At 36.8% G+C, this 18,745-nt stretch overlaps 1 protein-coding gene across 4 annotated transcripts in view; it reads left to right on the top strand.

Moving 5' to 3' along the window:
* rbpjb (recombination signal binding protein for immunoglobulin kappa J region b) overlaps positions 1–14,544 on the top strand; it is a 105,751-nt gene extending 91,207 nt beyond the window's left edge. For 3 of the 4 annotated variants that reach the window (XM_043693566.1, XM_043693595.1, XM_043693575.1), the window contains exon 11: positions 1,517–14,543. In XM_043693566.1, the coding sequence (XP_043549501.1) occupies positions 1,517–1,829 (313 nt within the window). In that variant the 3' untranslated portion in view covers positions 1,830–14,543. Of the gene's footprint in view, positions 1–1,516 lie in introns of all 4 variants that reach the window. The other variant, XM_043693585.1, reaches the window with a different exon arrangement.
* Positions 14,545–18,745: the final 4,201 nt, after the last annotated feature.

Raw genomic sequence — 18,745 nt, 5'->3', positions numbered from 1 at the left:
TCCAGAAGGCTGCATCCAATTGTTCGGTTTTTTAATCACAATTCAGTAGTATTTGCTGGTCAAGCCTGGAGAAGGCTAAACTAGAGACTTTGCTTAACTCCATGATGAAATATTACTTTTATGAAAGCACCACTCAGGGAGACACATTGTCACCTCAGTTTGTGTTAGCAATCATTGGGCTAGACTGTTCAAACTTTTTGGGGGAAGTTGTGGTGAAGTATTGTGTAAGCAACTTTCAATATCATTTGAGTGCCCAACTCTCTCGGAGAGCACTGAACCAACTGACTTCATGTAATGACCTATAGGTTTGATCGAATTCATGATTTTAATTTTGTCCTTACAGAAATGTAGCAGTTTTGGAGTGTTCTAAACCTGTGGACTGTATTGTAGTACAATTTAGCATAAGCAGTGAACAAAATAATTCAGTTAATGTAGCACTGAAATTTTGATTTTTATCCAGCATTTAAATTTACAGTGACATGCAAAACAGCAATGCCTTTGAAGCTGGGAAGCTATGCTAAAAACTGTGCCAAAGCTAAAAGAATTAGTTTGCAGACCAAACAATTGTAAATCAGATTTACCTATATGCAACTTCATCTTATTGAACATTTCATATCATTGTTGTCTCGTTATTTGTCTGTTGCTGTGGTCTTTGTCTGCACTCCTTTATATATAAAAGGCATCAATTCATGCTAGAGCACTGATCTCAACACAGCGCAAGAGGTAAAGGCAAATTTGGCCAGCTTTCCACTCATCCAATGCCAGAAATAAGCATGTTTTCTTTGTGTACTATTATTTCTTGTGAATTTTTAATATTTTTAGACAACGTCTGAGCTGCTCAAGCTGAGAGTACCAATGCAGATGTTGTATTTATGCCACTTTGTGGCATGCAAATGTGACACAACAGTGGCAATAGTATTTTATTGAAACAGAATTAAAATGCTATCATTTTCTGGCAAATTTTATGGCAAGATGGAAGCCTAAACCTTGGAATAAAATCAAAGTCAGTCTATGCTATATAGACAATTGTTGAAATATTCTGTACCTCGTGGTGCAGTATAACCTCATTATATTTTTATTGCAATTACATATTGCATAATTTTGAACTAAGGTTTGAGTATGTTTTATTTTAACAGGAAACCTGTAACTTAAATGACCAAGGCGTTTTCACTTTTTACATTGGGATCTGGTAATGTTGTTTTTGATCCACTGGACGCACATGTTTCAAGTGTATACTCTTATGTGATTTAACCTGGCTACATGTGAGAATTCTAATATTTCAATGGAAGCAATTTTATTCCCATATTCCAAAATTTTGGGCACACTTGCATTTTGGTATCTCTTTGAGATCTTTCTGACAATAAGGTTAATTTCAAAGGTATCGAATGAAGTTTTATTCCCTTAGTGCAAGATAATGTTCAATGCATACACTACTGTTATAAACAATCATGGTGTAGTTGAAATAAAAATCATTTATCTAACTCTTTGCTAAATGGTTTCAATTTTGTTTTAAAAGGTGTGCAGAGAGCATGCTCTGTGTTGTTCCAGATATTTCTGCATTCCGAGAGGGTTGGCGATGGGTACGTCAACCTGTTCAGGTCCCAGTCACTCTGGTTCGAAATGATGGGATTATCTACTCTACGAGCCTTACTTTCACATACACACCAGAGCCTGGACCAAGACCACACTGCAGTGCTGCTGGAGCCATCCTTAGAGCTAATTCCAGCTTGATGGCATCAAATGACTCGAATACAAACAGTGAGGGAAGTTACACAACTGTCAGCACAAACTCAACTATTGTCACATCAGCAGCAACAGTAGTCTCCTAACTATTAAAGTGGTTTAAAGACAGTGGCCAAGTCTTGGGAAGGGAGAAGATGCAAAACTGTTGAAGTGCTGCAAAGAAAACCCTACTAGTATCAACAATTGTGGTATTCTGGAAATCACCTCTTTGTTCAGATGGTGGACATGTCAAGCATTGATAATCTGCAAGGGGTGTTACCACATTAAGAAAATACACCTATGTATAAAACTTTATAAAGAGCTAAAATGGAAATCTATTTTTCAGCTGTTTAAAGTGTGGGCAAGATATAAAGAATTTGGGTGGGATGTTGAAGAAGACTAGAGAATGCATACAAAAATAACATAGTTTCTATGGACCAAGAAACTTGTATAAGCTTTAGTGGAGGTACAGTTTCACCATACCTTTTTTTGTATTATACATATAGTACACTTTTGTTACCAAATAGTTTATATTTTCTTCCTATGAGCAATGGGCTCTGAAGTATCCAGGTTCCAGGCCTGACCTTGCTGTATATTCTCATCACCTACTATACCAGTAAAGACCTATATTTTGGTCACTGGCTGGAACTGTCCTAATTTTTATTTTTTTTATAAAAAAACTTGAGTCGTGTGACTTTATTAATTGAAAGTGGTGTTTGAGAGGAGAACCTCATTTTTATGATTATCTGTCAATCTGCATTACTGTACTTAATGGATGTCTCAATATGACACCATAATGTGGGACAAAAATCAGTTACAGTATCATGATCTTTATCATAACTTAAAGAAGCACTAAAGTCAAACTGGCTAAATGTGATCTGTTACACAAAGGCAACCTAAACACAGATGTAAGCTGGTTCCTTTAATCTATAAAAGGTTACTCACACCGAATAGGCAGGAAGGAAATGTTGAATTCTGATTCTTCAATTACAGCTTTGATTCCAGTGATAAGTTTGAAAAATTAGTGAATTGCAAGCCTTGTGATAAGATTGTAAGTTCTTCAAATCTGTCTCTTTAAAGGGGTGTGTATTCAACTATGCAGAGCGCACAGCAATAACTTAGGTGTCTGTATGCTTACTCATGTCTCAGTTGCCAAGCTGCTGTTAAAAACCACTGGTTTGAAGCAGGTTGGTAATGAGTAATTTTTTTGGTCTGCTCCACCTCATGTGATATCTTGATATGTTGTACAGCAACACGCAAACCATATGACGGAGTTTCATGATGTCACATTCGGAGAGTAGTACATGCAGTTTCTAGCTTGCTTTAAATAGTTTTAATACACAGTAATGTGGATAAATGCAATACCAGTTAGTGTACATCTCCTTTTATAAAATTTAGCATTATGTGACAACTCAATTGACTACACTTTAATTCACATTTTGCTGCTTTTTTGTGCTGTTCAACTGGTTCTTCCTCATACTTAAGAATACCAAAAGGGTTATTTTTTGTTCTGAATTCTCAGGATTACCACTGCGATCAGATTATGGCTGCTATCACATTAACTATTATATATATCCAAAATTGAGATATTCTTTCATATCATCTCTTGCTGCATTGTCATGTGGAGCATCCCAATGTACTTCAAAAACAAAAATATCAGAAGTTTTAAGTAGCTTCTGCTCTGTCTGCAATACATACAACAGTACAGATATGTCAAACATAGCTTTATTTTTTCAATCATTTTAATAAAGCAGTATTTAGTAATATCTGATAGATTTGCTTTTTGAGTAAAAACTGAAGTTTAATGGATATACTGACACCTGATAAATGAGGTTCTGCTATTAACTGAATTGGGAATGTGGCCATTAAGTATTGAGTTAATTTTGTAATTTTCCCTCAGAGCACTGCTTTTGTATGTTGAAACATATTCTCAGCTCTTTCATATTAACAATATATCCACTTACATGTGAGTTCTATTTTTTGGCTATTTGGTACAGTGGTTTACCTTATTTTTTATTACACATGTTAAAAGTGATAAATGTTGTTTAAAGTGTAATTTGTTCTTTAGAAATTTGTCACTAACGTATTGATGCCACATCTGTTACATTCAAGCTGCAATAAGGCTGTTTGTATTTTGGTCAAGGATTGTATTCCTATGGATTTTGGTCCAGTGTTCCTATGGTCCTTTCACTAAAAGTTGAAACATGAATATCCAAAGGTCTTAGGTTTGGCATTTGGACAGAATTTAAAATGTTAGTGTCCACAGGTATGTTAACAAATATGGATAGGGCATTCAATGTAAAATAGATTTATAACCTCTTTTTGGGTATACTAAAATGGCAAACATTGATCATAAAACTAGAATATGGAAAAAGAAAGTACTGTTAGGCACTGTCCTCTGTCCTTCCATAGTTTATGTGCATGTATTATGGAACTGGATCTTTTTGCCTTCTAATGTTAATATGGCTACCTCCTTCACCCTTCAGAGTTAAAGATGGCTGAGCTTATTTGGTGAACAAATTCTATGGCATCATAGTAAAGATCTCTCAGCCTACTGCTTAATGTTTTCTGTCTTGTGAACTCTCCAAAGTGCTTCACAACCAATGCATTGCTTTTGAAATATAGTAACTGTTATGTATCAGAATGTTAGCTGATTGCATATGAGATCTGCTTACATTGGAGATTTTGTTGGTCTGGAAATCGAGCAACGGCTGCAAGCAGGACCATGATTTTTTTTTTAATCGAACATCTAGCAAAGCTGTTGCCTCACCTTTAGCAATGCAACAGTCTCCTCAGTCTTCTCTTATCAGCCTAGGTCATGTGTGTTTATGTTCCTAGTGATGCTGGAACCAAGACCCTGTGATTCAGAGAAGAATGCTGTACACTGCGTCACACTGACAATCATTTCGTGGTGGGTATAAGACTCAAATGGGTATAATTTCTTTAAAATATAAATAGTTATTGCCTTGAAAGATATTTCCACCTATATTTGCCTCAACTCTAAATATTATAGAAATAAGGGAAGTACTTTCAAAGTTAAGTATTTTTTTAAAATTAGTGGATTTGATGTTGTCAATCCCTCTTGAATTGTTAACCTGATATTGCTTATCACCTCAATATTGAGTAGCTCTGAGGTCAGTTGGCATTCAAGATCAAAAAGCTACTAATTTGCCAACAAAGTTGTAACAGTTGGCTAAATGCTGTCAGGTTTCAGATTTATTAATTTCAAGGTGGCTTGCTATTGTCATCAAAAGTAATTTCTTCTGCACAGTGAATTTAAACAAATTCTGGAGACAACTCCATGTATACTTTTGGCACTTGATAAACAAGTTATGAATGGAAGCAACTGTTTGTGTAAAAAAAGGGAATAAAATTTAAGTTATTTGACATTTTGATCTGTTTCCATTGGTCAGACAACTTGGGCTAGAATGGAAGTCAGTTTGAAGGATGGGCATCCAATATTTTCCTGTGAGGTGTGAGAAAAGGCCAAGTAGCTCGTTAAGTTTGTCGCTTTTTAGTTTTTTAATTCATCTAACCTAACACTTTAACTTCAACTTGAACACCCAGATGGGTTTGATTTTTCTGTCTTTTCCCCTGGATTCTTTGATTAGTTTATCACCCAGTAATCCATCCCTGCCTCTGTTTTGAATTTATTTTGCACTAAACATCTAATCTAACAAAGGTTGTTTGATATTTATTTTTACAATTTAGCATTTTTATTCCCTTGATGAATTTAAACTTCTCCAATTTTTCCTTGTAGCTCATCCACTTTACATCTTGCAGTAATCCTTTTTACTGTTCTCTGCATCCTTGTCAGTGCATCTCTATCAATTTTAAAGTGTAACCAGATTTATACCTGATATTGCAGGAAGTTGTTTCATGCATTGTAAAACTTCATGCGATATTTGTCGACATGTAATCTATTATTCATGCTATGTATCATTTTTCTCATTTTTTAAATTGCTGACACACACTTTCTCAACATTGAAAGTGGTGAACCTGTTGTCACTCCCGCATAGTCCTCTGCTAATTCTATTCTTTGTATCTGTGCCACTTGTACGACCTTTTTTCCCAAAATTCACTACATTACATTTGTTAGGTTTAAAGTTTATTTGCCAGTTTCCGTACTGATGCTCATTAAGACTCATGAAAAATAGTCATGTATGTGTGCTGGATAGTGTTTAATACCAGCTTAAGTTAGTTTTCTGAAGAGCAGTTCAAAATTGATACTGCAAAATAGCAGAAGAAAGTACCTTTTGTATTTTGTGACTAAAACAGTTGTGTTTTTCAAGGCATATATTAGGATTTCATTGTTCTGATATGGATGTATTTCTACTAGTATTTTGATACTATTGACTAGGTTTTTATAGACTTGGTAATTTTGGAAATAAAATTGCTTGGGTTTTCACTATTCTGTTGGAATTTTGATTCCAAAATGTTCAAATTTGCAGTTTTCAAACACTATGTTGTGTGTAGGAATGGATGCATTGGTGAATTTCACTAGAAACCTTAGAGCTGTTCATGCAAGCGTGTTTGTGGTTTTTGTTTAGATGGGAGAAGTACAGCACTACATAAAACCTGTTTTGCCAAGTTACCATCTAACTAATCTGAGATCAATTCATCTAGAGACATCTGATGTCAAATAGTTTTCAATTTAAAATGTTCAACTATTAATCTTGTCTCTTGGCCATTTTTAAAAACATTAATGTCAACTGGTTAAATATGTCAAGTGATGTTTGACATATTGCACTTAACGAGTTCATCATCACATTTGACAATTGACAGCCTCAGTTGAGCAGTCCCATTTTCGTTTAATAGTGAGTGTGACCTTTGGGATTGGGGACGAGGTTGTTTTAAAAAGTATTGGTTTCTTGACTCTGTAGATTACGTAGGTCAGTGATGGTGTGAAGCATATTATCCAAGCCATCGCAGTCTGCCCTTGTCCCCTTCCAAATTACCTTGTCAATTCATTCTTTATGATGCTAATCGTTTTGACAGTGCCATTGTTTGTTGGACCTTTATTTTTTCACTCTGAGGTGGCTTTCTGGCAGTGTTCTACATATATGCCTTACTAGGAAGGCAATTAAAACAACCATGCAAGTGATATACTGGAGTTGCACATGGGCCAGATCAGGTAAGCATGGCAGACTTTCCCCCTGAAGAATATTAGCATGCTATTTGAGTTTTTATGACAGTCTTAATGTTTAATAACTTTTATTTCTAGATTTTTAAATGGAATTTAAAGTTTTCATGGTCTAATTTGAACTCCAGAATAGTGTGGTGCTGAAAAAACGCAGCAGGTCAGGCAGCATCCGAGGAGCAGGAGAATCGACGTTTCAGGCAAAAGCCCACTCACTTTTGCCTAATTTGAACTCCAGTCTAGATTTATCAGCCCAGGCCTACGTATGGATTTCCAGTCCATTAGCTTAATTATGGCACTACTATATGCCTGTACCTGCCAGCGCACTATTGTACATCAGTCCCACAAATGTAAAAATCCTTTGATTTATAAAAGATATTCTCTCTCATTAATGCAACAGCATCTTATGTAGCACATTGGTTTCATTCATTGTGTTTGTGTTGACCCCATATGAGCATGTAGCATTTGTTTTCCCAAGGATAAATTTTGAGCATTGGTGGAGCTTTTGTAAAATATTCACTGGATTTTTTTTTATCAAGTGTTTTTGATGTACACATTTCCAACTCTTTTTCATTCCAAAAGTCTTACTAGTTCCCAGAGTCCTTTTAGTATTTGTATTTACATATACATTGAGGTGAATGTCTTACACAAACTTAACAGAATTCATCTAATTGAACTCAGGAGGTAAATCTTCAACTCCCCCCACCACAAAAGTCTTGGCTGAAAAAATAAATTTGAGTCTGTGGTTGTAAATTTGCACTACATTGTATTGAATCATTATTTTATGCTGTTGGATTGTTTTTGTGAAAATTGCTGAATACTTAAATCTGCAGAGATGAACAAAAATATAAAAATTCTCAAGTTGCATTATTTTGAGTAAAAAATGTAAGAATTGAGAACTCTGCAGCAATATAATTGATTTGACTAAAATTTACAAAATCAACTTTCTTGTGGTGGGCTAATTCGGAATACTATGCTAAAGAACGATTGGATTTTATTCACTTTATAATGGACACTTATCAAATGGAGGCTGAGGCACTCAAAGGGAAAATGAAACTTGTATGAGAGTAGTTCCATTAAATGAAATGTGATTTTTTTAGTAAGATCTTATTTCTAAATGGAAGCTGGAAGAATGGCATTCAAATAGAATGTCTTTGCCCACTGCTAGTGAACAATGGAAAGAAAAATACTGATTCAAATTTTGGTCAAGGCCTTAAGCTAGTAAAGCAGGTAGTAAATACAACACATGAATAAAGAAGTCTCTCAAGTGATCCTAAAATAATCCAATGAGCAAGGGTAGTGTGATTTGATTTCATATATGGTCTATGTTGTTGCTATAGTGATAAATATACACTGGATCTGCAGTTGACTAGAATTGTCCAACTGTTTGTTTTGATTCTGGACTACATCAAATTCTTAATAGCTTAAAGATTGAATGCACAGAAAAGGAGTCTAACTACTAGCAGTTTGCCTTAGTTTCTTTTAGAATTTTTAAATTTGCATGCCTAAATGAATCTGATTATGGACTGCGCTTTCAGCAAATTAGTGAACACAGTTGTTTCATATTGAAGGATGATGGGACAAATTTGATGGGACAAATCTAATGGGACAGGTGGAACTAACTGCACACATGTAGTTGCCCTACTGCATCAAAATACAGCCTTATAAGAGCCACAAGGTTTTGAATGAGGGCATTCATTCCTCACATTCCTCGGCACTATGGCCACTGCTCCCCATTTGCAGCAACTAATTGATTACTGATTTCGCATAATTTTTCATATTGAAGTCCATTTTATGTGTCAATCATTTCTTTGGGTTCCTTTTTTTTTAGGTTGGCCATTCTTGTCTTAATACCTTTTGATTCCTTCAGCCTGCCACCTTTGTGTCATCTCAAAACCATAAAAGGTGCTACTTAAATTTCAATCATTCATTTGATTTCATTTACTGTTGATGTTATTTTGCCTTGTTCACAGGCTTTTTTATGTACCATTTTCTATCCAAAAATACAAATGATTTTATGAAGTTAAACCCAATAATATTTCTTTCAGTTTATATTTCTGCAGTTTGCTAGTTTTATGATATGAACCACTTTTAGATCAGAGGTCAATACAGGACAGACAATTTTAAATTGTAGAATTTTCCTAATTGTGTTGCAGGTAGATTTCAGGCTGTTTGCAACACAAACAATTATGCATGCACATTTTGATATATTCACACTTTTAATGTCTTGATTTTAAATCTGTCTGTAATACAACATGAATAAGAAGTCATTTCATCTGCCTGTTCAATTCAACATATGCATGAGTACAAACGGCTGATCTCTGGCAACTCACGGTGTGTGTCCGATTCAGTTTTGCTTCTACATATACTTGGCCTCTTTTCACTTCTATAAGAGTGTTGCCAAGACTTCTGTCACCTATGCTTGTTAGGTGGGTTTCACAGATACTTGATCCATTCAGTTACAAAGTTGTTTGAGAATGGTAATAAAACAACCACTTTATATCACCGATTGTTGTGAAGCAGTGAAAAAAGCTGTCAAAAAGATCTCCACCAATTGCTTAATATTGTTTACAAGTATTACAAAGTTTGTGCCTGTGCTAGACTTATTCCAACTTAAATTTGTCTTTTTTTTCTTACAAACCAAGCTACATGTGCAGTGTTGCTAATACAGTACTTCACTCTTTATCTACTTTCCAAAGATTTGAATAATCCAAGAATCCACACTGCAGTAATGCCACAGATCGAGATCAGAAGCAGCAAAATGAGCTTGCCTCGCCAACTTGGGCAAGATAGTATCTTTTCTTCCAAATTTGTGCTTATTTTGAACCTATGATAACAAATAGAAGCTCAACTATGCATTTGTTTAGCTGCTGTTCACTAATCTAAATGCCTATAAATTTTGCAGTGTGGCAAGTCTATCATACTCTGAAGTTGCAAACATCCTTTTTGGATAAATGTCATTCACAGACATAGTTGTACATTTATTCTAAAGTTTTAATACTTGGGAAAAAAATAAATATATTTCTGATGGTTACAGTGACCTGGTAAATTCTTCATTAATCAAAGTAAACTTTTTGTCCCCTAGGAAGCAGGTATGAGTCCATTCATTTTTAAGGCTTGTATTTCAAATAAGTGAAAGCAAGTTCTACCCAGCTTATAGAAGAGATTTTTTTTTAATGAATTGACATTGCAAAGCAATTTCAGCACATACTAATGTAGTTAGCAAAGTGACACATCTTAATGAACTGTGTCAACTCAAAACTACTCATTTTGAAAATTACGTCAGAATGGGGAAAATATCTTAAAGCAAAATGAGTCATAAGTGACAGATATTGTTACTGGTGATATAGTAAGTAAAAACAAAACTAGAAGAGAAATAGTTGTGACCTGGAGTAGCATTATATGGTTTTGTTTTTTTAATATAACAGATTAACAAACCATCTGCACTTTATAAACCAAAGTGGTCTGCATTAAGATGGCATGGATAATTGTTACATCCAAATGAATATGTGACATAGAAACGTAAGTCAACCTTTCAGGTCTTCAGTCAGCTGTTTGTGTTTGCAATTCTTGATTCCCATCTACCTGTAATAACCTGGTAAGAACAAATGCAATTGTCACTTTAGGAAGAACTGTTAAAAGAAAAGTAGAATAAGCATGTTAACAATGACTTTAGATTGCAAATTTGACTTGGAAATATATCACTATTCCTTCATTGTTAGTGGGTCAAAATCCTGCAATTCTCTCCAAAACAGCTGTAGCAATTCAAGGTAGTTCACCACCGCCTTCTCAAGGACCGCTCTGGACCAGCAATAAATACTGGCTAGCCAACGATGCCCAGGTCCCACAAATGAATTTTTAAAAATTTAGAATGAGCGTTCAAACCCAGTACAGTGAAATTTCTGATGAGAATTTATGTGCAGGTTTCCTGTGTTTTATGCAGAGAGATTCTAAACCACAATCAATCAAAAAATTTCAAGTTAGTGTGTTTTGTATGCCAAATCGGTTGCTCACAGCTAGACCTAAATTATTGCTGTGTAATTATGTGCAGGGATAGAAAGGGAAGGGAAGAATTCCAGCAGTGACCCCTGCTGGAATGTTTGTGTAGTCATACTATTGTTTCCAATAGAATTGTTTGCCAAATGAGTCAGTGCTTTAAGTATGGGAAAAGTGAAACAAGGAGCAAAATTTTTAAAAGCACATTGGTCATGTGTGGCTTCCATATCTCATCTATGTCAGAAAACTCCTTTGTTAAATGTGGTCTATTATTAATATCATAATATGTAAATGACATCCAACTATTATGTCCAGCCCACAATCATTTACCTGATGTAGATCAATAAAATCTGGTGCAATTGGATTTGATGTATAGAAGTTCAGTGAGCTCTCCTAAATACATCATTATGAAAGGTCTTGTCATACTGAAGGCTGCATATTAGGACAAATACCAAAATTATTTGATGTGATGGCAAGATTGTTGGAGGAATTTTCAGGACTTGGATTGGAAAATTATTGTAGCTGAATTCAACTTGTCCTGGCACACTCTGGCAAGGCAGTATTAGAAGAAGCTAAAGGTTTGTACTTAAGGGAAAAAAATTACCTTAAAAGTACTTCCAATATTACCCGCTTGTTTTTGTGATGGATTGTGGTCAGTGACTCCAAACCTAAAGCACTTAATCATGATAGTCCTATGCTATTCGTAACTGTAAATTATGTATTTATAAAACAGAGAAACAATTAATTTGATTTGTAGGAAGAGAAATACTAAAAGTAGTTTCAGCTCTGCAAATTATTAACTGGATTTGGAATATAGCCAACTTTTTTGAGATTATTTTGCATTCAGAATACTAATAAACTTAGGTCTCAGTATCTGGCATTTGTAAATAAATAGGTATTTGAAATAATCTGCTGTTTTTAAATTTTTTAAAGGTTTGATATGTTTAAAAGTTTGCTTAATTTCAAATGCTTTAAATATCGTGACTGTATTTACAATTTCATATGAATTAAAGTTGATCATTTTTCATGTTTTATGTAACCCTCCTATTGCCACAACATATAAGTAGTATGCTTAATGGGATGTGGTATGTATTGCCCAGAAGGCAGTTGAGTGTCAGCCATATTGCCGTGGGTTGACCAATGTAGGCCAGACCAGATAAGAATGGCTGATTTCTTTCCTGACAAGACTTTAGTGAACCAAGTGGGTTTTTACAACAGTCAGCAATGATTACGTGCTTTCTATTAGGCCTGCTGTCTACTCTAGATTTTTATTGAATTCAAATTTTACCATCTGTCATGGTAGATTCCAACTTCTGACCACAGAGCTCTGGGGCTCTGGACTGCTAGTCTTGGAATAAGGGACTGTGATGACAGGAGATCTTTTCCTGTGTTGTGAATCTGTGGAAGTCTTTACTGCAGATGGCTGCCAAGACTGGTCCAATAGATATATTCCCAGGCTACTGTATTAAGATTTTTTTTTATATTAAGGGCATTGAGGGTTCTTTTTTGGGGGTGGGGTTGGTTGGTGATGGGCAAAAGTGTGGAATTAAGGATTGTCAGATCAGGTGTGATTTCATTATATATTAAAACAGACTTTCTAGGCTGAATGGTCTACATCTGAGCTATTTTTGTAGTTTTATGAAGATTGGTACATTGAGGAATTCCTTGGGATAGTGTTCTATGACTCTGACACTGGAGACCAAGACACTGAATCAGTCTGTGTATAGAAATGTGAAATAGCAATGGAGTGAAGTCCTTGGTGGGAGTCATCTTTAGATTCCCTAATATTAGGACACAATGTAAACAAGGAAATGGGACTTGTAAAAAAGATACAATAAATGTAATTTTTAATATGCATGTAGACTGGATTAATTAAATTAGCAAGGATAGCTTTAAGAAAAAGTTCATAGTTTGATATAATTTCGTGGAATAATATGTTGAACAGCCAACAGAGGACAAACTATTTTGAATTTGATACTGTGAAATGAGATGGGATAAATTAATTCCATGGTGAAAGATCCTCATAGTAAAGGAAGGGAAATAATTGCATAATGGAATTTCAAATTCAGTTTGAGGATGAGAAACTTGAGTCCCATACTAGTGTTCTGGAGTTAAACAAATAATTGCATAGGCATGAGGACATAATTGACCCTACTGGACTAGGCAGAACTGCTAAAAGTTTTGACAGTTAATAAGAAATGGAAAATATTTAGAGAAATTCCATTCCTCTCAACTAAAATATATTCCAGAAAAGGAAAAGTTTATAAATGAGAGAGAAAGCATCCATGATTAAGTAAGGAAGTTAACGATAACGTGGAAAAAGCTGAGCAATATCATATTGCAAAAGTTGCACCAATCGGGAGGATTAGGAGACTTTTAAAGACAGATTACTAAAATTCTAAAAAGGGAGGAGGGAGTGGGAGGAGGCGGTGGCAGAAAATAGGCTACAAGACACCACTTAGTTTACCATCTGGGAAATTGGAATCAATTATTAAGGAAGCTGTAATGGGACATTTGGAAAGTCCAAGCACAAACTGAGTTAAGATAGTTTAATGAAGGGTAAATCAGCTTGACTGGTTTCAGTTCTTCGAACATGTAACTGGCAATGTAGATAATGGACTCCTGTAGCTGGGTCATAATCTTACAGCACAGAAGAGAGGCCCCTTGACCGATTTGAGTCTGCTGATCTCTCCATATTGATCCCACTTGACAACATAACCCATATCCTTGAATGGTATGACATTTCAAATGAATGTATTCACTTCTCTAAATGTTTCCTGCCTCTGGCCTTCCAGGTAGTGCATTTCTGATTCCCACCACCACCTGGGTGCTCAAATCTTCTGCCCTTCACATTATGACCCTTTGTTATTGACCCACCATATCTGGACTTGCAGAACGTATTTGATTAAGTGCAACACAACCGGTTAATACCAAGCTAAGATCACAAGGGGTTGGGGTAATATATTAGCTTAGTTAGTGGATTGGTTAGTCAACAAAGCAGAGAATTGGGATAAATGGGTCTTTTTGTGGTTTGGCAAGCTGAAACAAATGGGTGCCACAAGGTTAAGTTCTTGGGCTCCAATAATTTACAATCTATATTAATGACTTGGATAAAGGGATAGAAGGTAATGTCATGTTTGGCTTTAGAAAAAAACCTCCAAACCAGATTGAGTTAATTGTTAAAGTTTAATTGCACATGGCAATAAGCAATTGAAGGAAAATACATGAAAACTGACTTAATGTAAAAGCAGTCTGTATTGACTGGATGCTGCTTGACCTGCTGTGCTTTTCCCAGCTTCACACTTTATCAATTTTGACGTTCCAGCATCTACAGTCCTCACTATCTCCAGGTAACTGCAATGACCTTGCCTTGAGTTGGGAACGGCTGTTTTGCAGTGATACCTGCATTTGTTTGTGACCACCAAGCACAAAGGAATGCTTGGGAAAGTAATCCGAATGGTAATGCAGTATATGATATCAGATTCCATATAGTATTAATTTTGGGGACTTCTGCCAGATTTTTTTTGGGGGGGAGGGGTGGAAGAGGGGAGAGCTTTCACCATTGGCTTGGAATTCATGCACTGGTGATATGGGAAACAGCTCAAAGTATCAGCCATCACCCAGGAGCCCATAATAGGCAGACAGTGAGACTCGTTGAGCATGTCTAAAGTAGTTTAAACTAATAGATGCAAACAAATGAGGAAGTCTACCTAGATTAAATTAAGCTAATAAATTTGTTTTATATTGAAGCACGCGTTGTCTTGTCTTGTATTCCTTTTGATTAGGTCTTAAAGAACATGTTAAGTACTTTCAGTGTAACAGTAAATGTGTGATGGCCAAATTTCCGGTAGACAGTAGAATAGTTGAGGAAAATAAGTTAAAATGGAGAATTTAAAAATGGGTATGGATAGGTTGGGCAAATGGACCAAAAGTTGGCAGATGGTGTTCATCTTGATTAAGTGAGAGGTTTTCCATTTTGGTCAGAGGAACACAAAAGTTAGTTTGTGTTCTAAATGGGAAGAAACTCTTACATAGAGGTTTCTGGGTGCTCTTGTGCATGATGAGCAGAAACATATAGTATGAAGTTACAGCAGTTATCTGGAGAGAAATTTCCTTCAACTCCTAAATATTTTAATTTTGCAATGGCATTTTGATGCCACACTTGGCCAACTGCTTTTGTCCATGTTTGGCCCAAGGCTGAAATGAGGTCAGTATCTGAATTGCATTGGCAAATTCCCACCAAGCTCAAGGAGCAGATTTATTTCTGTTTGCAACGCTGCCAATGATGCCTCTCTTTGTTGTAGACTAATGAGATGATTATTGGGCTGGTTGAGTATGTCCTGCTTTTTGAATGAAATCTGAAGGATTTTCCTGTCACTTCAATGAAGGAGTGTTTAGCAAAAAAGAAAGCTGAATGATCTTATCTCAACGATATGACATCTACGGTGTATGAAATCAGTGTTGGAGGAATAGATGGAGTTATTGGCTTTGCTCTGTCCTGAAGACACTTAAATCTCTTCCTTCTCAAAGTTGGACACTTAAAACATGGACCTTTTTTTTCTGCAGGTACTAGTTGACCTGCATTTTTTTTTTTTACAGCATGTTTTATTTCAGATTTCCAGCATCCACATTGTTGCTTTAATTTTTTCATTTACAGCAATTTTTAATATTCTTGGGCATCTGAAGTATTTATTTTTAGTGATTACCATTGTTACAATGCAAATACCTGCCAGCAGACTTTAAACTGATAAAATCTGACAATGGACTAACCTCCAGTCGATTGATTTTACTTCTCTTTGATAGAAAGGATAAATGCCAAATTCTAAATAAATCTGTGGATCAGTTTTTCTGCTCCTGGATTGAACCTCTTTCTCCCTGCCATTGATTATTCCTTCAGTTCAGTCCCTATTCACTAAATGTCTCTCTCAAACCAGTGTTTAAGATGATCAAACATTCTTACGGAAATACTCTGGGGTCAGAGATGTCCTTGGTAGTAAGTTGCAATCCATGTGGAATTCTGATTTTGATGCAAAGAAGTGGTAACAATGACCTGCCAACTTGTGAACACCAAACTTGCATCAAAGGCCAAGATAAACTTCACTCCCATGTTCATGGCATAGTTCAATTGGTTTATGCAGAGTTTTAAAAAGTTTTGAATATTACTTTAATGTCTTTTGAAGTTTATTCAAAACTTACCCTTAAGGAATGGCACAAATAGTCGGAGACGTACAGCACAGAAACAACATAGGTCCAACTTGTTCATGCTGACCAGATATCCTAACCTAATCTAGTCCTAATTGCCAGCACTTGGCGCATATCCCCGAAACCCTTCCTATTCATATACTCCTGCAGATACCTTTTTAACTATGTAATTGTTCCAGCCTCCTCCGTGTTGGCAGCTCATTACATACACAAACCACCCTCTGTGAAAAAGTTGTCCCTTAGGTCTCTCTCATATCTTCCCCATCTCACCCTAAAACCTATGCCCTCTAGTTCAGGACTCCCCCACCCCAGTGAAAAGATCATGTCTATTTACCCTAACCATGCCCCTCATGATTTTATACACCTCTATAAGGTCACCCCAAGGGAAAACAGTGCCAGCCTATTCAGCCTCTTCCTATAGCTCAAATCTTCCAACCCTGGCAACATCCTTGTAAATCTTTTCTGAACCCTTTCAAATTTCATAACATTCTTCTGATTGGAAGGAGACCAGAATTACAGCAGTATTCCAAAAGTGGTCTAACCAATGTCCTGTACAGCCGCAACATGACATCTCAACTCTTATCCTCAATACTCCGACCAATAAAAGAAAGCCTACCAAATGCCGCCTTCACTATCCTATCTACCTGTGACTCCATTTTCAAGGAACTATCAACCTGTACCCTGAGTCTCTTTGTTCAGCAACACTCCTCAGGACCTTAACCGTAGCGTATAATTTGCTCTAATTTGCTTTTTCCAAAATGCAGCACCTCACATTTATCTAAATTAAACTCCATCTGCCACTCTTCAGCCTGTTGGCCCATCTGATCAAAATCCCATTGTAATCCGAGGTAACCACCTTCGCTGTCCACTACACTTCCAATTTTGGTGTCATCTGCAAACTTGCTAACGATACCTCCTGTGTTCACAGCCAAATTATATAAATGACGAAAAGCAGTGGGCCCAGTACCGATCCTTCCTGGCACACCACTGGTCACAGGCCTCCAGTCTGAAAAACAACCCTCCACCACCCCCTCTGTCTTCTACCTTCGAGCCAGTTCTGTATCCAAATGGCTAGCTCCCCCTGTATTCCATGAGATCTAACCTTGCTAACCAGTTTCCCATGAGGATCCTTGTCGAACATTTAATGAAGTCCATATAGATCACGTATATTGCTCTGACCTCAAGTCTGTTATTTCAAAAACCTCAAGTTTGTGAGACATGATTTCCCATCCACAAAACCATGTTGACTATTTCTAATCAGTTCTTGCCTTTCCAAATACATGTACATCCCGTCCCTCAAGATTCCCTCCCACAACCTGCCCACCACAGATGTCAGGCTCACCAGTCTATAGTTCCCTGGCTTGTCCTTACCACCTTTCTTAAACAGTGGCACCATGTTAGCCAACCTCCAGCCTTCCAGCACCTCATCTGTGTCTATGATACAGATATCTTAGCAAGGGGCCCAGCAATCACTTCCCTAGCTATCTGCAGAGTTCTAGGGTACACATATCTTTAGGGTTTTGTTTTTTGGGCCCTTTATCTGTCTTGCTTAATTTAAGGTGGTTAAATGATTGATTCGTTAGTGTAAATCATATGTATATGTTTCCCATGAATGTTTTCTTAAAATTCCTCCTTATGTCATAGAATCAAAGTTCAAAAACAGACCTACTGTCTAACCAGTTCATGCTGACCATATTCCCAAACGAAAATAGTTCCACTTGCCTGTGCTTAGCCCATATTTCTCCAAACATTTCTTATTTATGTACTTATCCAAATGTCTTTTAAACATTGTAACTGTTCCTGTATCCACCACTTCCTCTGGAAGTTCATTCCACACACAAACCACTCTCTTTACAAAAGAGTTGCCCCGCTTGCTGTTTAGAACATAGAACATAGAACATAGAAGAATACAGCGCAGTACAGGCCCTTTGGCCCTCGATGTTGCGCCGATCCAAGCCCACCTAACCTATACTAACCCACTATCCTCCATATACCTATCCAATGCCCGCTTAAATGCCCATAAAGAGGGAGAGTCCACCACCGCTACTGGCAGGGCATTCCATGAACTTACGACTCGCTGAGTGAAGAACCTACCCCTAACTTCAGTCCTATATCTACCCCCCCTTAATTTAAAGCTATGCCCCCTCGTAATAGCTGACTCCATACATGGAAAAAGGTTCTCATGGTCAACCCTATCTAAACCCCTAATCATCAAGTCACCCCTAAACCTTCTTTTCTCCAATGAAAACAACCCCAAGTGCCTCAGCCTTTCCTCATACGAACTTCCTACCATACCAGGCAACATCCTGGTAAACCTCCTCTGCACCCGTTCCAGTGCCTCCACATCCTTCCTATAGTATGGCGACCAAAACTGCACACAATACTCCAGATGCGACCGCACCAGAGTCTTATACAACTGCAACATGACCGCAGCGCTCCGGAACTCAATTCCTCTACCAATAAAAGCCAGTACGCCATATGCCTTCCTCACCGCACTATTTACCTGGGTGGCAACTTTCAAAGATTTGTGTACATGGACACCAAGACCCCTCTGCTCATCAACACTACCAAGTATCCGACCATTAGCCCAGTACCCCATCTTTTTGTTATTCTTCCCAAAGTGAATCACCTCACACTTAGCTACATTAAACTCCATTTGCCACCTTTCTGCCCAATTCTGCAGCT

This window comes from Chiloscyllium plagiosum, chromosome 1 (genome assembly GCF_004010195.1).
Source record: "Chiloscyllium plagiosum isolate BGI_BamShark_2017 chromosome 1, ASM401019v2, whole genome shotgun sequence".
NCBI lineage: Eukaryota > Metazoa > Chordata > Chondrichthyes > Orectolobiformes > Hemiscylliidae > Chiloscyllium > Chiloscyllium plagiosum.
This window is presented reverse-complemented; position numbering and strand designations above follow the sequence as displayed.